Source organism: Anguilla rostrata, chromosome 18 (genome assembly GCF_018555375.3).
Source record: "Anguilla rostrata isolate EN2019 chromosome 18, ASM1855537v3, whole genome shotgun sequence".
Classification (NCBI taxonomy): domain Eukaryota; kingdom Metazoa; phylum Chordata; class Actinopteri; order Anguilliformes; family Anguillidae; genus Anguilla; species Anguilla rostrata.
The window spans coordinates 28,777,322-28,800,162 of record NC_057950.1 but is presented as its reverse complement, the minus strand read 5'-3'; the positions used below and the strand labels follow the sequence as shown (position 1 = coordinate 28,800,162).

Genomic DNA, 22,841 nt, shown 5'->3' with positions numbered 1-22,841 from the left:
CCCATAAACAGACCCACCATGGCTAGCTGAGCTAGCACCTGCGCATTGTAGCCTATGGAGACTGTGGCTTACAGTGGACCACTTTAAGGGCATAAGGCAGTACTGGTGTTCTCTCAGCGACAGCGAGGCACTGAACCCCCTGATCATCTAACATCCCGCCGGCCATAGATTTTAAAGTGTGAGAAGTTTCGCAGGACGGGCTCGGTTCCGCTGCCCTCGGGTCCTCTCTGCGTTCACCGCAGAGGTCAGGGAGGACAGGGGGGAGCTGCTGGGGACCCAGCGTGCAGGAGCCACGGTGAACAGCATCTCGCCGGGAACAGGACACCACCCTGGGACCCGGCCTTTCAGGACACCTTCCACTAAAGGTAACCCTGGGGTCTGAGTCTGGGACAGAGCCACACGCTCCTACTGTCCTGTGGAAATTTACCATCAAACGGTTCAGTGTAGATGGTGTGTTTTTCATCACCACTTGCACTGAAATGCCAATCTAAAAAGGCTGTTCTCCGCTTTATGGCAATTAAACGCTCAAAATTAGCCTGATGTTTTGAACGAACAAATCTGACATATGTGGTTGGAAAACCCCTATTTCATTTCATTTCATTTCATTTGAAAGCGCGGCTGGGTCCTCACATCTCTGCGTTCAGCGGCGTTCTCTCTCTCCGCATGCCGTTCTCTCTCTCCGCATGCCGTTCTCTCTCTCTCTCTCTCTCTCTCTCCGCACGTTCCCCGCCGTTCTCTCTCTCTCTCTCTCTCTCTCTCCGCGCGGCGTTCTCTCTCTCTCTCTCTCTCTCTCCGCGCGGCGTTCTCTCTCTCTCTCTCTCTCCTCGGCGCGTTCTCTCTCTCTCTCTCTCTCTCTCTGCGCAGCGTCTCTCTCTCTCTCTCTCTTCTCTCGCGCGTTCTCTCTCTCTCTCTCTCTCTCGCACGTTCTCTCTCTCTCTCTCCTCCGTCTCCTTTTCCTCTCTCTCTCTCTCTCCGCATGCCGTTCTCTCTCTCTCTCTCTCTCTCTCTCTCTCTCTCTCTCTCCGCACGGCGCTCTCTCTCTCTCTCTCTCTCTCTCCGCGCGGCGTTCCTTTTCAGCGCGTAAGTGATCGAGATCGCCTAGGCAACCCCCGCCCCGTGTGATCTTCAGTGGCGCAGGAGTCCCGGGGCTTCCACACCTGCGGAGTCAGAAGCGCGCTTCCAGAGGCCGGGGATTAGCGGCGCCGCGGCGTGCTCCGGCACGCCGGCGGAGAGAGACGCCGGCGGGGCTCGTCGCCGCGGAGACCGCGCGCCGCAGAGCGCGGCGCCGAGGCGCGGGGCGGCGGGTTCGACGCCGCATTCCACTTCCTCCCGCTAGCAGGCGTCCGATAGGCCGCGGCCCACCCATGCTTCTAATACAGCGTGACCCCACCCACCCCCCGGGGTCTAACTTCACCACCACCCCCCCGCAGACTTTAAAGGTCAAGTTCTTTCCCCCCTTTTTCTTTTTTTAAACAGCTGCTAGTTCGGTCCTCATGTTCACGCGGGACACAGCCGTTCACCTCAAAAAGTACATAATAAACCCCAATGATAAAATTTGAACATTGCAGTTTATGCTCTATATGGTTTTATATCGAAGCTTGGATGCTACATTTTCAAGGGGTAGAGTCCAAACCAACAAACACCACACACTAACGCCACTAGCGTGACATCACATTCGACGACTGAATCACTTCCAACAGTTGCAACATTGATTTATTTTTAAAAACGTCGTCTCATGATGATGAACTGGATTTACGCTGCTTTGTAAGCATAATTTATGTAATGTAAATGAAATGTATAAGAATAAAAGGGGGATGTGGGGTTGAAAATAAAAATAAATAAAAACACCAATTCTTCAGATGACACTCCAAGAGTTCATAAGTCAAAACCAAAGAAAACCTAAACCCCATTACAAAACCTTTCACTGATTCATTTGAGCAAAACAGAAAGAGATATGAAAAGTTTACATTGGGTGAACATCAATATAAATCCCACAAAAATGTAACCTAGCCCTGAAACTAACCTCATTGTGTATGAAGTACTCTTTAAAGGCACTGTGGCTTGTTTCTCAAGAGCGAAACACTCCAGGACAATGTTTGGTTCAAATAATAAAACAATAATATCTAAATATTTCAAGCTTATTAGAGCCATGCTGTGCCTACAACCAAACCTGAGCATTCATTTCCAAACACTTAACGCTAGCCCCAAGCTCTGGGGAGATATACATGGCATTCGCTAAACAGACAGATACAGTCAACTCTAGCAGTGTTAAATTAACTCCAACACTATTTATATGAATATAGTACAGACAGTATGTCCTGTGTCAGTACAAACATGCTCAGTGTCACAGTTTATTTTACACTGAACACGTTTCTCCGTGCTGTAAGTGTAGTTTATGGGCTGTTCTCAGGGCTAGTGTCCTTTAATATGATCCATTTCCTATATTTCCCCCTTCAGAGCAGGACAGTGATTTACAGTCTGGTGAAAGGAACCTTTGCAGGATGGAGCACACTGCTGTGTCCGTGTGGCAGATTGTGTTTCACATCCGCGATGTGGCCTCCGCTCCCAGACGCATGCACAAACACACTCTGGGCTTCTTCTCAGCTCAAACCGAGAGAAAGAGTCCGTTTAATTGCTACACGACACCGCAAAGTTAAAGAATGCAGCTTTTACAAAGCCGCATGCTGAGGCCCACCCTGATGCAGTGGCACACGGGGCATTGGGGGGGTGAGTCTGAGGGTGCTGAGGCTGGGGCAGAGTGGGGGCATTAGAGGGGGTGAGTCTGAGGGTGCTGAGGCTGGGGCAGAGTGGGGGCATTAGAGGGGTGAGTCTGAGGGTGCTGAGGCTGGGCAGAGTGGGGCATTAGAGGGGTGAGTCTGAGGGTGCTGAGGCTGGGGCAGAGTGGGTGCATTAGAGGGGTGAGTCTGAGGGTGCTGAGGCTGGGGCAGAGTGGGGGCATTAGAGGGGGTGAGTCTGAGGGTGCTGAGGCTGGGGCAGAGTGGGGGCATTAGAGGGGTGAGTCTGAGGGTGCTGAGGCTGGGGCAGAGTGGGGCATTAGAGGGGGTGAGGCTGGGGCAGAGTGGGGGCATTAGAGGGGGTGAGTCTGAGGGTGCTGAGGCTGGGGCAGAGTGGGGGCATTAGAGGGGGTGAGGCTGGGGCAGAGTGGGGGCATTAGAGGGGTGAGTCTGAGGGTGCTGAGGCTGGGGCAGCGTGGGGTATTAGAGGGGTGAGTCTGAGGGCACTGAGGCTGGGGCAGCGTGGGGGCATTAGAGGGGGTGAGTCTGAGGGTGCTGAGGCTGGGGCAGCGTGGGGGCATTAGAGGGGGTGAGTCTGAGGGTGCTGAGGCTGGGGCAGAGTGGGGGCATTAGAGGGGTGAGTCTGAGGTGCTGAGGCTGGTGCAGAGTGGGGGCATTAGAGGGGGTGAGTCTGAGGGTGCTGAGGCTGGGCAGCGTGGGGGCATTAGAGGGGTGAGTCTGAGGTGCTGAGCTGGGGCAAGCGTGGGGGCATTAGAGGGGGTGAGGCTGGGGCAGAGTGGGGGCATTAGAGGGGGTGAGTCTGAGGGTGCTGAGGCTGGGGCAGCGTGGGGGCATTAGAGGGGGTGAGTCTGAGGGTGCTGAGGCTGGGGCAGCGTGGGGGCATTAGAGGGGTGAGGAGTCTGAGGGTGCTGAGGCTGGGGCAGCGTGGGGGCATTAGAGGGGGTGAGTCTGAGGGTGCTGAGGCTGGGGCAGAGTGGGGACATTAGAGGGGGTGAGTCTGAGGGTGCTGAGGCTGGGGCAGAGTGGGGGCATTAGAGGGGGTGAGTCTGAGGGTGCTGAGGCTGGGGCAGAGTGGGCTGGGGGGGGTATCATCTCAGCCCCCCTGTCGCCGGTCCTCTGAAGTCCAGCGCGCAGACGGAGGTGGCGAGGGCACTGTACAGGTGAGAGGCGTTGAAGCGGAGGCAGTACACCGGGCTGCTCGTGGCCGACGACAGATAGAACATCTGCGAGATCAGGAGAAGGACACGTTACCCAGCAACATCAGATCAGCACGTTACCCAGCAACATCAGATCAGCACGTTACCCAGCAACAACAGATCAGCACGTTACCCAGCAACATCAGATCAGCACGTTACCCAGCAACATCAATCAACACTTACCCAGCAACATCACAGAACACATGACCCAGCAACATCAGATCAGCACATTGCCCAGCAACATCAGATCAGCACATTGCCCAGCAACATCAGATCAGCACGTTACCCAGCAACATCAGATCAGCACGTTACCCAGCAACATCAGATCAGCACGTTACCCAGCAACATCACAGAAACACATGACCCAGCAACATCAGATCAGCACATTGCCCAGCAACATCAGATCAGCACGTTACCCAGCAACATCAGATCAGCACGTTACCCAGCAACATCAGATCAGCACGTTACCCAGCAACATCAGATCAGCACGTTGCCCAGCAACATCAGATCAGCACGTTACCCAGCAACATCAGATCAACACGTTACCCAGCAACATCAGATCAACACGTTACCCAGCAACATCAGATCAACACGGTACACAACAGCGTCAAATCAACAACAAGCAAGAGTGAGAGTTGGGCTTCATTCCATAATAATTCATTCAGTTCAGGAAATGAAACAGAATCTACGACTCAGGCACATGGTGGACCCTTACAGTCAAAGCAACTTACATTAGGCATTTCAGTTATTAAATATTTCATCAATAATCAAAAAATCCTCATTGAACATTCTGAGCAATTTCTAAATTCCTGAACTGAATTTCCATTGGTTCGAGGAAAAAAGAGCATCTTTATACCTGCAAACAGGAAGCCTGGCGCATATCCCACAGACGAACTACTCCATAGTAGGAGGAGCCACTGGCAATCATGTGATTTCCATCGGTCTGGATACAGTACAGAGCACTATCGTGAGGCTCCTCCCACTGCATGACACACTTCCTGTCAGGGAGAAGAGCATTTCACACACTTCACGAACAAAGGTGACATTTTTATAATCGAAAAGTCAGCTTTCAGGGGTGGCACGGTGGTGCAGTGGGTAGCACTGTCGCCTCACAGCAAGAAGGTCGTGGGATCGAATCGCGGCTTGGGGCTTTTCTGTGTGGAGTTTACATGTTCTCCCCGTGTCCGTGTGGGTTTCCTCCAGGTACTCCGGTTTCCTCCCACAGTCCAAAGACATGCAGGTAGGCTAATTGGAGACTCAAAATTGCCCATAGGTACGAGTGCGTGAGTGAATGGTGAGTGTGCCCTGCGATAGATTGGCGGCCTGTCCAGGGTGTATTCATGCCTCTCACCCAATGCACGCTGGGATAGGCTCCACCCCCCCCCCCACGACCCTGCTCAGGATAAGCGGGTATGGATAATGGATGGGTGGATGAAGTCAGCTTCCGTAATTGTCATGCACTGGAGGTAAAGCTCACGTGGAGATTAGGTTTTCATGTACCCACTCAACAGCAAGCACGAGGACTGCATGTGTTTGAAGTGAAGTGAGTACCATACAGAGGATGCACAGCGGCCATTATATACCAACATCCCCACACAGTCATTTAAGGAGGAGAGGCTAGGATTTATTAATCCAATTAAAACTGGGTGATGATATAAGTATGACTAGATTCAGACAACCCCATTGAGTATACAGTTGGGACACTGGGGGGAACCCCCTACTCTATACAATGAGTGTCATGGGACAGGTCTTGAGTGAGTCAAGACCTCGTTTTGATGTCTCATCAAAGAATGGGGTCTCCTACAGTGCAGTGTCCCCATCAGATTAGTTTCGCACTTGGCCCAGTGGGAAGACTGTATCCTGAAGGCCCACCAGCACCAGCACCACTGCCAGTTGAAAACTTTTTTTCCCCATTCAAGCACTAACCAAGTCCAGTCCCTCTAAGCTGCAGCTACTTGACAGGAGAAAGCTGTAGAGTAGTATGGCCACTCAGTCTTAAGATGCTTTTGAGTGCACTGTGACTGCCCAAAACTATGTTCTTGACTTCTTCACTGAACTGTCCCTGAAAGGAGACCTGAACCGGTAGAAATTATCTCCAAAACACACATTAAATAATATGACCAGCATGAACATACAACAATACAACCCAAGGGGTAGCCGCAGGGCAAGAGATGAGAACTGTGCCTAAAATTAACTTAGGATACAATTCTGCAAAGTATGAAGTTCCCCCCGAAAAGGGTGTTTTTCATCGGAACCTCTCCGTTGTCCTTGAACCTTTCGTAATCTATATGACTCCCTTTTCACATATGAACCAACCCCAAAACAAAAAGAAAGGAAAGCAACTGAAACGAGCTCTTGCTTGGAGGAGTGAGGGGGGTTGTTAAATTGCCAGTCAGCACAGTGTAACCTCATCTCTTGTTTACGGAAAAGAGCTCTCCCGTTTTACTGCAGGCAGGGGAGGAGGAGGAGGAGGAGAAGGAGGAGGAAGAGGAGGAGGAGGGAAGGTTAAGGGAAGCGTCTGTGAGTGCGGAGCCAATAGGGATCGATTCTCCATTAAAGGCTTAATTAATAACTAATGGGGTGGGACCGCCAGCGCAGCACACAGCAGACAGGGCAGTGGGAGGACGCGCTAGCCGTCTGGCGGGGCGCTCTCTGGGGGTGTGGGGGGGACGGGGGGACCGGAGTGCGCCCCCCCCCCCATCCCCGCACCGCGGTCACTCTCCCCTTTCAGACCGTGTGTCAGGTGCGCTCTTTGTTACCGTTCCATTTCAGAATTAACCCTGATCCCCCCCCCCCCCGCCCCACACCTCCTCCACCCCCTCAGGAAAGTCTGAAACCCTCATTCAGCTGAAGGAGAAACTAGCGCCTTCAGGTTTCTGTTGAATGTGAGCTCATTATCCAGATACCACAGATGGCACCATACAAAGTCCCAATACTGCCGCAGAAATGCTGCGGTCCTGTGGAGCACAATTACTCACCCTCAGAGAGCCCGCTGTCCCTCAGGAACCACTGCAACCACATCTCCTCCACACCCCATCCACACCCCAACCACACCTCCTCCACACCTCCTCCACACCCCATCCACACCCCAACCACACCTCCACCACACCCCAACCAGACCTCCTTCACACCCCATCCACACCCCAACCACACCTCCTCCACACCCCATCCACACCCCAACCACACCTCTACCACACCCCAACCAGACCTCCTTCACACCCCATCCACACCCCAACCACACCTCCTCCACACCCCAAACACACGTCCTTCACACCCCATCCACACCCCAACCACACCTCCTCCACACCTCCTCCACACCCCATCCACACCCCAACCACACCTACTCCACACCGCAAACACACCTTCTCCACACCTCCTCCACACCCCAAACACACCTCCTCCACACCCCATCCACACCCCAACCACACCTTCTCCACACCCCATCCACACCTTCTCCACACCTCCTCCACACCTCCTCCACACCCCATCCACACCCCAACCACACCTCCTCCACACCTCATCCACACCTCCTCCACACTTCCTCCACACCTCATCCACACCTCCTCCACACTTCCTCCACACCCCATCCACACCTCCTCCACACTTCCTCCACACCCCATCCACACCTCCGCCACACTCTATCCACACCACAACCACACCACCTCCACACCTCCTCCACACCCCAACCACACCTCCTCCACACCTCCTCCACACCCCACCCACACCCCAACCACACACCAACCACTTCAGCTCTATTAACTAATTTCTTTCTAAAGCGCTGTGCTTTTTCCATCCTTTGTGTTTTTTCTGATTCATGTTTGTCACATTTATCAAACTCTGTAGCTCAATCAGTATTTTTAAAATGTTGGCGTCTCCATTGAGATTTTGGGCTTACGTTTGAGATTGTGATATATTCATCCGTGTGTCTGTATCTGTGGCAATGTGTGTGCATCTCACCCAACCAGTGAGGCCCTTAGATCAGCAGCAGACCCCGCCCCCTGCAGTGACATCATCAGCAGCAGGGGCGCTGCTGCCCCCATATCGTGGAACACGCCTGTGTGTTTCTAATGCAAGTCATTGATACCAGGCAGGACTGGTGAGAGAGACACTCTACTGAGAAGGGAGTGAGCTGTGCATAAACAAGCTCCACATTCGGGGATGAGAGGCAGGTCTCTCTCTCTCTCTCCCTCTCCCTCTCCCTCTCTCTCTCTCTCCTCTCTCTCCTCCCTCTCCCTCTCTCTCCCTCTCCCTCCCTCCCCCTCTCTCTCCCTCTCTCCCTCTCTCTCTCTCTCCCTCCCTCCTCCCTCCCTCCCTCCCTCCCTCCCTCCTCCCTCTCTCTCCTCACTCCTCTCTCTCCTCTCCCTCCCTCTCTCTCCCTCCCTCCTCCCCCTCCTCTCTCTCTCCCTCCCTCCCTCCCTCCCTCCCTCCCTCCCCCCTCTCTCTCTCTTCCTCTCTCTCTCTCCCTCTCCTCCCTCCCTCCCTCCCCCTCCCTCTCTCTCTCTGCTCTCTCCTCCTCTCTCCCTCCTCCCTCCTCCCTCCTCCCTCTCACTCTCTCACTCTCTCCTTCGTCTCGTTACCTCTCTCTCTGCACCGTCTCTCCCCTCCCCCGACTCTCTCTAGACCCATACAGACTCCCTGGCCACACTCTGCCTCCACTCTCGCTCTTGGCTCTCGTCTAACTCCCGTACCTCACGCTCAACACTCAAGCAGCGGTACCAAACTGCACCCGCCCTGGAAAGGACAGACTCAGGAGCAGAGACTCAGGAGCAGGGAGGAGCAGAGACTCAGGAGCAGGAGGAGCAAGACTCAGGAGCAGGGAGGAGCACAGACTCAGGAGCAGGAGGAGCACAGACTCAGGAGCAGGGAGAGCAGAGACTCAGGAGCAGGAGGAGCCAGACTCAGGAACACGGAGGAGCAGAGACTCAGGAACATGGAGGAGCAGAGACTCAGGAGCAGGGAGGAGCACAGACTCAGGAGCAGGGAGGAGCAAGACTCAGGAACAGGGAGGAGCACAGACTCAGGAGCAGGGAGGAGCAGAGACTCAGGAGCAGGGAGGAGCACAGACTCAGGAGCAGGGAGGAGCAGAGACTCAGGAACACGGAGGAGCACAGACTCAGGAGCAGGGAGGAGCAGAGACTCAGGAGCAGGGAGGAGCAGAGACTCAGGAGCAGGGAGGAGCAGAGACTCAGGAACAGGGAGGAGCAGAGACTCAGGAGCAGGGAGGAGCAGAGACTCAGGAGCAGGGGACTCAGAGCAGGAGAGAGAGCAGAGACTCAGGAACAGGAGGAGCAGAGACTCAGGAACACGGAGGAGCAGAGACTCAGGAACATGGAGGAGCACAGACTCAGGAGCAGGGAGGAGCAGAGACTCAGGAACACGGAGGAGCACAGACTCAGGAGCAGAGACTCAGGAGCAGGGAGGAGCACAGACTCAGGAACATGGAGGAGCACAGACTCAGGAGCAGGGAGGAGCAGAGACTCAGGAACACGGAGGAGCACAGACTCGAGCAGGAGACAGAGACTCAGGAACACGGAGGAGCACAGACTCTCAGGAACACGGAGGAGCACAGACTCAGGAACAGGGAGAAACAGACTCAGGAACACGGAGGAGCACAGACGCAGGAACAGAGACTCAGGAACACGGAGGAGCACAGACGCAGGAACAGAGACTCAGGAACACGGAGGAGCACAGACTCAGGAGCAGAGACTCAGGAACACGGAGGAGCACAGACTCAGGAGCAGAGACTCAGGAACACGGAGGAGCACAGACTCAGGAACAGAGACAGGAACAACCAGGACGGAGGCAGACTCAGAGCGGGAGGAAGCAGAGACTCAGGAACACGGAGGAGCACAGACTCAGGAGCAGGAAGGAGCAGAGACTCAGGAACACGGAGGAGCACAGACTCAGGAGCAGGGAGGAGCAGAGACTCAGGAACAGGGAGGAGCACAGACTCAGGAGCAGAGACTCAGGAACACGGAGGAGCACAGACGCAGGAACAGAGACTCAGGAACACGGAGGAGCACAGACTCAGGAACAGAGACTCAGGAACACGGAGGAGCAAGACCAGGACAGAGACCGGAGGGAGCACAGCGAGACGAGACTCAGGAACACGGAGGAGCACGACCAGGAGCAGAGACTCAGGAACACGGAGGAGCACAGACTCAGGAACAGAACTCAGGACGGAGCACAGACGCAGGAACAGAGACTCAGGAACACGGAGGAGCACAGACTCAGGAACAGAGACTCAGGAACACGGAGGAGCACAGACGCAGGAACAGAGACTCAGGAACACGGAGGAGCACAGACGCAGGAACAGAGACTCAGGAACACGGAGGAGCACAGACTCAGGAGCAGAGACTCAGGAACACGGAGGAGCACAGACGCAGGAACAGAGACTCAGGAACACGGAGGAGCACAGACTCAGGAACAGAGACTCAGGAACACGGAGGAGCACAGACGCAGGAACAGAGACTCAGGAACACGGAGGAGCACAGACACAGGAACAGAGACTCAGGAACACGGAGGAGCACAGACAGGACAGACTCAGGAACACGAGGAGCCAGACAGGAACAGAGACTAGGAACACGGAGGAGCACAGACTCAGGAGCAGAGACTCAGGAACACGGAGGAGCACAGACGCAGGAACAGAGACTCAGAAACACGAGGAGCACAGACTCAGACAGAGACTCAGGAACACGGAGGAGCACAGACCAGGACAGAGACTCAGGAACACGGAGGAGCACAGACGCAGGAACAGAGACTCAGGAACACGGAGGAGCACAGACTCAGGAACAGAGACTCAGGAACACGAGGAGCACAGACCAGAGACAGAGACTCAGGACACGAGGAGCACAGACGCAGGAGCAGAGACTCAGGAACACGGAGGAGCACGAGCAGACAGAGACTCAGGAACACGGAGGAGCACAGACCAGGACAGAGACTCAGGAACACGGAGGAGCACAGACTCAGGAGACAGAGACTCAGGAACACGGAGGAGCACAGACTCAGGAGCAGAGACTCAGGAACACGGAGGAGCACAGACTCAGGACAGAGACTCAGGAACACGGAGGAGCACAGACTCAGGACAGATCAGGAGCAGGACAGGATCAGGACACGGAGGAGCAGAGACTCAGGAGCAGGAGGAGCAGAGACTCAGGAGCAGGGAGGAGCAGAGACTCAGGACAGGGAGGAGCAGAGACTCAGGAGCAGGAGGAGCAGACTCAGGAGAGGACAGAGTTAGGAGCAGGAGATAGCAGAGACTGGGGTTATTAGCAGGGAGGAGCAGAGACTCAGGAACAGGGAGGAGCAGAGACTCAGGAGCAGGGAGGAGCAGAGACTCAGGAGCAGGGAAGGACAGAGATTCAGGAGCAGGGAGGAGCAGAGACTGGTGGTTTATTAGCAGGGAGGAGCAGAGATGGAGCGAGGAGCGAGATCGGAGGAGGAGCAGAGACTCAGGAGCAGGAAAGAGACTCAGACAGACTCAGAAGAGGGAGCGAGAGACACAGAAGTAGGCAGGAACAAAGACTCAGGAGCAGAGACTCAGGAGAAGGGAGGAGCAGAGACTCGGGAGCAGGGAGGAGCAGAGACTCAGGAGCAGGGAGGAGCAGAGACTCAGGAGCAGGAAGGAACAGAGGCTCAGGAGCAGAGACTCAGAAGCAGGGAGGAGCAGAGACACAGAAGTAGGCAGGAACAAAGACTCAGGAGCAGAGACTCAGGAGCAGGGAGGAGCAGAGACACAGAAGTAGGGAGGAACAAGACTAGAGCAAGACTACAGGGAGTACAGAGACTCAGGAGGAGGGAGTAGCAGAGACTCAGGAGCAGGGAGTAGCAGAGACTCAGGAGGAGGGAGTAGCAGAGACTCAGGAGCAGGGAGTAGCAGAGACTCAGGAGGAGGGAGTGCAAGTGTGAACTTCCTCACTGCAAGGGTGCTTTTCCATTGGAACCTCAGATGTGCTTGAACCTTATGTAATCTACAAGGCCCCTTTCCAAATGCCAACCAACTTACAGAAGGACAAAGCCTTCCAAATGAGAAGTGAGCACGTACTGCCCCCTGCCTGGTTCCACTCTGAATTATTGATATCTAAAGAGGGACCATTTACCCATGCCATCTCCCCAGGGCCCTCGTCCAATCACATCTCATTTGTGTTACTTGACTGAACTTATGCGATTGTGCGTGTGCACAGTGTGAGTCCCCCCCACTGCCCCCCCCCCCCCCCCAAGGGTAACCCAGTCAGCCTCACAACAGGTTCACTCATCCCCAGAACCCACCCCGTTTCCCCGGAGATGCCTGCGACCGCATCGATATGGGCTCCGGCCAACTCGGGCCGGGGAGAGAACCCTACGGCGCGGCCCGTCTCAAACAGGGGCCCCTTCATTCGGGCGGGAGGAACAACAGCCGGGCCCGGCCAGACCAGGCCAGGGGAACTTCAAACGCTCGCCCTCTCTGGTTACTGGGGCCTAGCGTGCGGGAGACCCCGTTAGATTAGCCGAGAACGCTAATCTCAGTACCTGCTCGCATGTAACCCCGCCGTGCCCCTGGAGCTCACCCCACCGAAGCCACAGCTCGCTGCCTTTTAACGTGGGGGGGGGGGTGGTCCCGCTACCCTTCCCTCGTACCTGGAGGTGACTCGGAGGTCCCAGTATCTGATGAAGGTGTCGTAGCCGCAGGTGAGGAGCTGAAAGGGGGACTCGAAGGCGATGTCCAGCACCCCCGCGCCGCGACGGAACTCCGTGCCCAGGCAGGACACCATCTGGCCCCTGGAAGGACAAACGGGTCGTCAGAAATCCCAAAAAAGTAACTTTGCGAAAGACGATGAACACTGTCAATACTGGAAGCTCTCGGCATCTCAGGACAAGCAGCCCTGCACAGGAGAATGAATCCCCATACGGCAGTCAACGCAGACTTGGGTTTCTTAAACAGAAATCAAAAGATGAACCCGTCGCCCGATCTTCCTTTTTGCTCGTCTCAAATCTTTACATCTCAGTTAACACATTAGTGTCCAATTCGGTGGCCTTATTCTGAGCCAAACGCCTTCATTTGTTGAGCTAATCCCTCATTACCTCCAAAGCCGCTTGCACATCCACTATATTCCTCTCTCCACCACCGCAGACCACACAAAGGATAAATCTACAGCCAGGGGATGCTGGGGGGGGGTTAAACAAAAAAAAGAAAAAGTAAACACCTTTTCGTTTCGAATTAGCGAGCAAAGCAGATTAAGGGCTGGGAAAGTGAAGAAAGAGGCGACTGGTGCGGGACGGGGGCGTGGGGGGACGGGGGGATGGGGGAAAGGGGGGATGGAGGGATGGAGGGACAGGGGGGATGGGGGCGTGGAGGGACGGGGACAGAGGGACTGGGGCGCTCTGGGACGGGGGACAGGGATTGAGGGCGAAGGACGGGGGGGATAGGGGCACGAGGGGGACAGGGGGAAACGGGGGGGGACAGGGGCGCAAGAGGGGGGACGGGGGGGATTGAGGGACGAAGGGACGGGGGCGCTGGGGGGACGGGGGGGTGCTCTGGGACGGGGGGCGCCCTGCGTCAGCGACGCTTCCCTGATCACAGCCGGGCCTGCCGCTGTGCACAGCGCCCTCGGCGGCCCGCGCTCCAGAGGGCGGCCTGCCGCACAATAACTGCGGCTTTGTGGCCGTTCCACTCCCTCCGCGACCGTGACCGCGCCACTGGCGGACCTTTGATACCTGGTCCCCAGCAACCATTTAGAGACCGCGGCGGCCCCTGGCAACCACCCCCCACGCTCGCTTCTCCTGGTCGCCGCTACACGTAGGGCAAGCTGGTAATCCCCCACCTTGACTGGGGGGGGGTGGGGGAGGGGAGGGGAGGGGGGCTTATTGGACACGGGATTTCTCACCAACGGGTACTCCAGAGAGGCCCACTGGTGGCTTTATTGAGGGTCAGTTTAAGGTGAGAAAGGCGCTCTTCACTGGTGGGCAGGCTGACCGCGATCCCTCAGCGCACCTGTCCGCCAACTCCGCCCGTGAGCGAGCGCGCAGAGTGTGTACGGAAACATTCACTCCGTGCGCAGAGTGTGTACGGAAACATCCACTCCGTGCGCAGAGGTGAGGCGGCATTGCACTGTTCGCGACGTGTGTCAGCCTGAAGGGATCCCCAACTCCGTTAAAGCAGGAGAGAGTCGGTACACATCCAGACGCGCAGATAAGTGGAGTACGGAAATCATCCGCGCAGGAGTGTTACGGAAACATCACTCCGTGCGAGAGGGAGGGTCCCCAGACCTTGTAAGTCGGGATGCGTTCAGCCTGAATGGGATCCTCTCAGACGCTGTTTAAAGCAGGAGAGTCGGTTCCTCTCAGACGCTGTTTAAAGCAGGAGAGTCGGTTCCTCTCAGACGCTGTTTAAAGCAGGCGAGAGTCGGTTCCTCTCAGACGCTGTTTAAAGCAGGAGAGTCGGTTCCTCTCAGACGCTGTTTAAAGCAGGAGAGTCGGTTCCTCTCAGACGCTGTTTAAAGCAGGAGAGTCGGTTCCTCTCAGACGCTGTTTAAAGCAGGAGAGTCGGTTCCTCTCAGACGCTGTTTAAAGCAGGGAGAGTCGGTTCCTCTCAGACGCTGTTTAAAGCAGGAGAGTCGGTTCCTCTCAGACGCTGTTTAAAGCAGGAGAGTCGGTTCCTCTCAGACGCTGTTTAAAGCAGGAGAGTCGGTTCCTCTCAGACGCTGTTTAAAGCAGGAGAGTCGGTTCCTCTCAGACGCTGTTTAAAGCAGGAGAGTCGGTTCCTCTCAGACGCTGTTTAAAGCAGGCGAGGTCGGTTCCTCTCAGACGCTGTTTAAAGCAGGAGAGTCGGTTCCTCTCAGACGCTGTTTAAAGCAGGAGAGTCGGTTCCTCTCAGACGCTGTTTAAAGCAGGAGAGTCGGTTCCTCTCAGACGCTGTTTAAAGCAGGAGAGTCGGTTCCTCTCAGACGCTGTTTAAAGCAGGCGAGAGTCGGTTCCTCTCAGACGCTGTTTAAAGCAGGCGAGTCGGTTCCTCTCAGACGCTGTTTAAAGCAGGCAGAGTCGGTTCCTCTCAGACGCTGTTTAAAGCAGGCAGAGTCGGTTCCTCTCAGACGCTGTTTAACGCAGGCGAGAGACGAGGGGAGTGACACCGGTCTGCACGTGTGCACAGCCACTGCAGAGCCACTGACCACGCTGCGGAGAGAAGCCAGTCCAGCCCTCCCCATGTTTCAGCCGTCGGGCCACTGACTGCGTGAGCTTCTTTAAGTGAAGATTACAGGACTCAGGAACACACGTGTAATCTTTCAAACCGCTGCATCTGGAACAGCGGCTTGGCCTTTCCCACCCGTCTCAATCTGCGATCTCACCAAAGCATTCTTTACACTCTTTTGGTGCAGCGTAAAAACGGACTGCGTTAAAAAATGTTTTAAAAATAAGCTTTTCCTTAAATGAAAGGTATACAGAATAAAACAGACCAATAAAGGGACGTGTCTCTGGCAGATCTTGTAGCTTCACTGTTGGTTGACTTTTTATTAAAAAGTCTGTTGGTTGAAGTTTTTTATTCATTATTTCATTAATATACAACAAATATTTTCATATACTACAGTTCTACTGAAGGGAAATATAGTAACATGTTAGTACATGTATTTTCAGTGAGTTTGGCTTCTGAAGTTCGTGCAGTTCTGTGGTGTGGAGCTGCACATGCATGTTCAATGTGCGGTTGACCAACACATCACGCACAACACAGATGCTCAGTAAGTGCTGCAATTTAATATGGACTCTCGCATTTAAATGTAAAGTAACCCATTTAATAATTCTGTCATTGTTGAGCACTTAAGCACACATTCTCTCACACAGACAGGGTTTGAGTAAACATGCAGTAAAATGGCACAGCCAAATGTAATGAGAGATCTACAGATCTCTCTTAACAAAGGCTCATAGACACATTTATCATTGGCCTCCTCAGCATGGTGATACAACACTAAAGGTTCACCTTGCCTTAAAACACCTGAAAGGATCTTCTTACCAAATCTTCAAATATGCATATTAATAAGAACACTAACACTGCCATAACAGCTGAAGCTGCATTTTTCAAATCCCCAGGTATTGAAAACTATTGACCCGTGAACAGTTAATCAGACATTCCAAATTCGGGAGGTAATTGGTCATGCCAAATTTACATGTTAAAGCTTGGCTATGATGGCATACTTATGTAGATCACACTCAAGTTTTTATCCCATAAGCAGCAGAGGTCCCGCTGGCACATGACATCACAATCGCACAGATCTGACTGACACCTTCCAACTGCCAATCTGACTCATCAAACAGACAAACACGCTTTCAGACGTTCCCTATCCCAAGCAGGGCAGGATTCCAGTGGCTCTGCTTAACTGTTCACAGGTTCTGGGAACCGCCACTCGTGCGGTTTTATGGCAGAAAGCGATATCCTCGCCACACGCTTTGCAGTTTCGCTCTGAAGTTCACGTGCGCTGAGGCCAGAAGTCCGAACACGTGGAAGTTCGGCCAGAAGATAGTAAAGTTTCACAGGCGGCTGTGTGGAGAGGTCGCTAGAAAAGCAAATTTTTCTGAAATCAGGTAGCTGCAGGTTCAAATCCAGAATGGGGCACTGTTATTGCAACCACAAACTAGATAGTTGACTGTTTCAGGAAATATCAAGGACCTTGGTGATATGGTGCACACGTGCGCACACACACACACACACACAGTACATAATTAAATATCCAATACAAGCATTGGTGAGTTGGCCTGTATGAGTGAGCTCATAGCTGGGTTGCAGTAACACATGGAAAGTGGTGGCAATGGAAAGGCCGTGGGACAGAAAACCTGCGTTTCTCAGCATAAAGCAGAGACCATCCGACCTCCTCTAATCCACACATGGCCACAGGGACCCTGCCCCTGAACTTGGGCAGGCTCAGACAGCAAGGAACACATCAGCTACACCAGACAGACAAGTTCTCATGGCTAGAAGATGTCATCATAACAAACAACAAAGGCGGGATAAAACTACTGAACTACTGAAACTAGTCAAAACTAGTAAAACTACTGCAGTCAAGCCTAGTAGCATGCTCAGCTCAAAAACACACTTAATCACACATCCAGATAGCAGTTTTCTTTTTTTGTTTATTTATAGGAAATAGTTTATTTTCAGAAGCCATAAGAAGGGATTGAAAGTGGGCCAGAAAAAGCATTTGCCATGACTGAATTTTCAAAAACCATTTAATCTGTCGTTATCGCTTTTGATATTTAAAAAAAACAATTCTACCCCCTTCCCTTATTTGGAATAAAAAATTGTGCAACCGATTCATTGCGGAGAATAACAGTTTTTATTAAAAATTGTGATTTATACACTCCATATTTTTTTATTTGATAATACTCTGAAAAAACAGTTTCTCTGATATGCCATTGAGAAAGATATGCCATGGTTCCAAACAGAGACTGGCAGCAGAAAACCCAGCTAGCTCCAGGGCAACCAGTCTGCTGCTTCAGCCATGAAAAGATCAGGACAGGTGGGATTCCTGCATCACAGTAAATGTGTAGGATTTAGGCTTGCTAGTTCCACAGACCGTACATAAATAAACAAACAGCTTAATATTCATGATACCTGCCCCTGTCCTCTTTTTAAAAATATAGTCACCTGAACTAGTTCATCATTTTGACTGAGTAAAATGGCATTTCGGTTGAAGTGATAATTCCAACCCGTTTCCAATGAACAAGAAGGCGTTTGCCAATTTCTTGGATGAAACTACAAAAATCTGGAGGATTTTCCAGAGGTAGATTCTGGTTTAATGTCCTCTCACACCACACAGGTGTGGCCTGCTTATCAAAGACACAGATTCTGAGTCACCTGGGGAAAGACAAACGATGTGGAAAAGGGATTTTAGACACGCCAAGTTATTTAGGACTTTTTTAATTGTTTGTACATTTAGAAGAAATGTACAAACAAGCTTTATTGGACAGAACAGTGTAGAGAGACAGGAAGAGACGTGCGACAAAGGTTGCGCGGTCGGACTCGAACCGCCGACGTCGCGGCTCGTAATGAGCACGTGAACAGTGCTCTACAGGCTGCGCCACGAGACACCCCGTTTGTACATTTTTATATAAATAACATTTTGGACAAAATAATTTATTTCTGCATGCGCTAAACAAAACAAGTTTACAAATGGCCATTAAACTGACTATTTAATCAGCGGCGAATCTAGCACAGAAACGTGTCGTTTATTGACATGAATCAGTTATTAAGGGCTGAGTTCCAAAGAAGCACGACTAAAAAAAAAACATAAAGTCAGGTTTGCAGTGGACTCGCTCTGCGAATCACAGCGTGCGCAAGTCAGCCAGAACCACAGAGCCAGGATTGTCCTTACCTTCCCCGAGCACGCGGGCCACACACACACCCTCTGAAAAGGCCCATTAATGAATTGATGGATTTTAAAAAGGGAAAAGCTAAGGACATTCTCTTTGGGTGTCGGGACTATAGAAAAAGAGGTGATTTTGTGTTGGAGCTCTTGTAAGGTTAAGTCTGGAGTATAAACTGGTGTGGGGAGGCTATGGGAAACAGTCATTTTCCTGAAAGGGCCCCAGACAGGTACATAAAGAACCCCACTGGGGTTTTCAGGCGCTAAAACAAACAGGAACGCCATCGCACCCCCTGCACGTCCACCAATTTAGCGCCGAGCTGGAGTCGCCCCGGACCCAAAAACTGGCCAGGAATGCGGGGGGAGGACAATGGGGACTTTTAAATGCCACACGCGTTCTCTCAAAAACAATGAGATTACAATTTGTATAACACAGCAACCTCCAAATTCAGACATTTAACCCTCTTTTACGACAAAGAATGCCAGGAATTTCTGAGCAATTGGGGCGATTCTTTGATGGCTTTTTTCTCGTTTGTCCGTGAGCAGGGGCCTGGCGAAAAGTTGGGGGGCTTTCTGAAGCGCCACTTGTGTGGGACCCACTTTGTGTGGATCTGCACGGGCCTTTATTCCAGAAAGATGAGAAGACAAAGGAAAATGGCGCATAAAAGGAGGGAAAAGAAACGTTTTAAATGAAGAATCAATGCAACAATGGGAGAATGGCTCCTCGCTGTATGCTCCATAGAGGCCAGTGTCTGCCTGGGTTATTCTTCGCAAGGCCACAACATAAAGGGCTCGACCCAAACCAGCTGATGACTTCTCAGTTGGGAGGCTATACAATCAGAAACTCTAAACATTCTGTTCGGGTCATGGTTAATGACTGTGTCTCTTTCGGCAAAGGATGTTTTGCAAATAGAGGAGCAGGGGAATACCGGGTCTGAGAATGCCGATAATGAACCGCTGTACCCGCAAAAAATAAATAAATAAAGACACGGAGGCTAAAATATTCCAAACCGCGCTTTGATGTTTCGGTTCAGATCCACCTATATAACGGGCCAAACGTGATAAATCGCGTTAGTAATCTTCCTATTTGCCGTAATGGATACATTCGACAGTGTTTTGACGCCGTGTTGTTCTTACCGTGGTTTTTCAGAGAGATTCTAATCTCCCGATTTCGGCACTTTTCTCTCTTTATTACAGTTGCTTCTCGCGCGCACCTGATCCCGGTGAAAGGAGGGGCCGCTGACAGACAGCTCCGCCCCGCATCCCCCGCCATCAGCGCCCCAGCAGCTGATCAGCTGAACGCCGCGATGTGCGGGCGTGAGCGGTCTCCGTTTGCCCGCGGCTCTTCCGTTTCTATTCTTATAGTTAACATCCAGAGTTCAAAAGCTGCCGATAAAAAACCTTTTGTTGACGCGTTAGAAAAAAATGTCAGGGCCACTTGACTCTAACCTCAGCACGGTTCTCTAAGCACCCAGATATACAAAGGCACGAAGATGGTTTCCTTCTTCACCATGAGTGGGCAACTGCCATGAGCGTTAAAGCAGTTAGATAAGCACACTCACCTAGCCTTTTATTACCAGAACAAGACTGTTAAAAAAGATCAATAAACAGAAATTTCCAAGCCATAACAGGGGCTGTTCTCTAAAGATGTCACTATGCAACCATAACTTAATATACTCATATATACATATTTGGAAATGAATCTCAGGGAACTTATTCAGTAGGATAGATCAAGCAGATACCAACCAAAAGTCTGCTATAGTGCTCATAGTAATGCCTCAAGCATGTCCTTAAGCTTCTGTTTCTCATAGAGCTGTACTGCGTGCTTATTAAGTGTAGATTCAACCTGTAAGGACTGGAAATGTTAAAAATAAATAAGGCCAGACAAGAACAGATATAGAATAGTCTTTTTCTTATTTTCTTTTAAAATACTAATCATATAAAGCAATGTAAAATGTTTAGTTTAATTAACATATGAGGCTTATTAGAAGTATGAACAAACAGATGTGAGGCAGATTCAATGGTTAAGTTATAAGACACCGAACCTGTCTATAATTAATTGGTTTGTACACAAATAACACTGGCTCCCACACCCGCCATTGTGGCTCAAACCTGTGAGCGTTAAAGCGGTGAGCACGTCCACACAAGAGACACAACAGCAAGCAGAAAACTACGAGAACTGAGAGATGCTATCTCAGACTGGACTGTGTGTGACCGAGGACTGCACACGACTTACACCTCCACTCCAGGGCAATCTAAGCATATAAAATATTAATTATAATATTAAATGCCTTAGTACTGAATGCACATCAAATCTTTTATGCTTATTAACATAGTTGCGTCAGTTTATGTGATAAACTCCACATAGCTTATTAGAGTGCTGAAACCTCTAACAGTGTACAGAAAGGTTTAGCCATGAGCCACCACTGTCACTAATTACTACAGCAAAACTTGTGGTTCACCATATGAGGACAATAGAGACACACAGCGAAGGCTGCTGCTCTGTTGTTCAGGTGTACGTGTTACAGTGGAGCACGTTCCTGATGCTGCTGGTCCGGGGGGGGGGGGGGGGCAGCACAGATGGGGAATCGGGGAGATGTGTAAACAGGAGCAGAGACGGTGAAGCCCTCATACGCAGACAGACACAGCCCACATCTGCACGTTTCAGACAGCCCTGAGTTAAAGTGTCTGCGGGGTGGCCAGCTTTGTGTCTCTCACAAAGCGCTGATTACAAGACAAGAACAAACAAGGGGCAGACTCAGCCGACCCCTACAGCCCTACAGTACTGCAGTACCGCCGGGACCTGAGTCTGCACTGCATGAGTGAGACCAGCACACATTCACTGAGCTTCTGCATGAGTGAGACCAGCACACATTCACTGAGCTTCTGCATGAGTGAGACCAGCACACATTCACTGAGCTTCTGCACTGCATGAGTGAGACCAGCACACATTCACTGAGCTTCTGCATGAGTGAGACCAGCACACATTCACTGAGCTTCTGCATGAGTGAGACCAGCACACATTCACTGAGCTTGTCTGCTGGAGCTGTGACCACACACGATTCAGACTAGAACCGCATGAGCGAACCAGCCACACATTCACTGAGCTTCTGCATGAGTGAGACCAGCACACATTCACTGAGCTTCTGCATGAGTGAGACCAGCACACACTCACTGAGCTTCTGCATGGGTGAGACCAGCACACATTCACTGAGCTTCTGCATGAGTGAGACCAGCACACACTCACTGAGCTTCTGTTTGAGTGAGACCAGCACACATTTACTGAGCTTCACTGCATGAGTGAGACCAGCACACATTCAGTGAGCTTCTGTATGGGTGAGACCAGTACACATTCACTGAGCTTCTGCATGGGTGAGACCAGCACACATTCACTGAGCTTCTGCATGAGTGAGACCAGCACACACTCACTGAGCTTCTGTATGAGTGAGACCAGCACACATTCACTGAGCATCACTGCATGAGTGAGACCAGCACGCATTCACTGAGCTTCTGCATGAGTGAGACCAGCACACATTCACTGAGCTTCTGCATGGGTGAGACCAGCACACATTCACTGAGCTTCTGCATGAGTGAGACCAGCACACATTCACTGAGCTTCTGCATGAGTGAGACCAGCACACATTCACTGAGCTTCTGCACTGCATGAGTGAGACCAGCACACATTCACTGAGCCTCTGCATGAGTGAACCAGCACACATTCACTGAGCTTCTGCACTGCATGAGTGAGACCAGCACACATTCACTGAGCTTCTGCATGAGTGAAACCAGCACACATTCACTGAGCTTCTGCACTGCATGAGTGAGACCAGCACACATTCACTGAGCTTCTGCATGGGTGAGACCAGCACACATTCACTGAGCTTCTGCACTGCATGAGTGAGACCAGCACACAATACATACTGAATAAAATAGTTGTTTTCATTTTCTATAAAATCTATGGGTATCCTGGGTAGAACAAAAATTACAGCATTCTAATTTTGACAACACACACAATGAATGACATGACCTCAATGTTTACTAATGTGTCACAACAACAGAAAAATGCAAATTGAGGCATGTTTGCATTGTGACCGCTGTTTCTTTACACATTAATTAGTCCAGAATTTGTGAGGGTCATTGTAGAGCTCCGCACAGGGAAGCAGAGCCCAGCCTCGCGGCGGAGCCTGGAGCCCCATTTCACTGTAAGCACGTCTGCCAGCGGGGCCCCTTTGGAGCCGGGGCCATCCCCCTGCCACTCAGGGGCCACGCTTCAGGGATCAAACCCAATCCCATCTGTTCATTACCCCGGCCCCTGCTCCAAAACTACATTCGATTTTCTGTTTTCTGGCACAGAAAGTATGAGTCTGAGGGAATGGGGGGGGGGCGTAGGGGGGAGGGGGCGTGGGGGGTGGGGGGGTGGACACATTTCTCAGAGACCCTCCCCCTCGAAATCTCAGACTTCTCGAATTTCCTTGTCATTTTGTGCCGGAAAACCCTTTTATATATTTTTTTCCACACAAATGCGTAAAAGGTTTAATTTGGTAGCCAAAGCAGGGGAATTA

General features: G+C 51.9%; 1 protein-coding gene across 1 annotated transcript in view; it reads right to left on the bottom strand.

Annotated features, from left to right (window-relative positions):
- Positions 1-3,498: 3,498 nt before the first annotated feature.
- Positions 3,499-22,841, bottom strand: part of fbxw4 (F-box and WD repeat domain containing 4) — a 50,288-nt gene continuing 30,945 nt past the window's right edge. The window contains exons 7-9 of the mRNA XM_064317358.1: positions 12,569-12,709; positions 4,809-4,950; positions 3,499-3,979 (exon numbers count right to left, since the gene is read on the bottom strand). Of these exons, the coding sequence (XP_064173428.1) occupies positions 3,845-3,979; positions 4,809-4,950; positions 12,569-12,709 (418 nt within the window). The 3' untranslated portion in view covers positions 3,499-3,844. The remainder of the gene's footprint in view (positions 3,980-4,808; positions 4,951-12,568; positions 12,710-22,841) is intronic.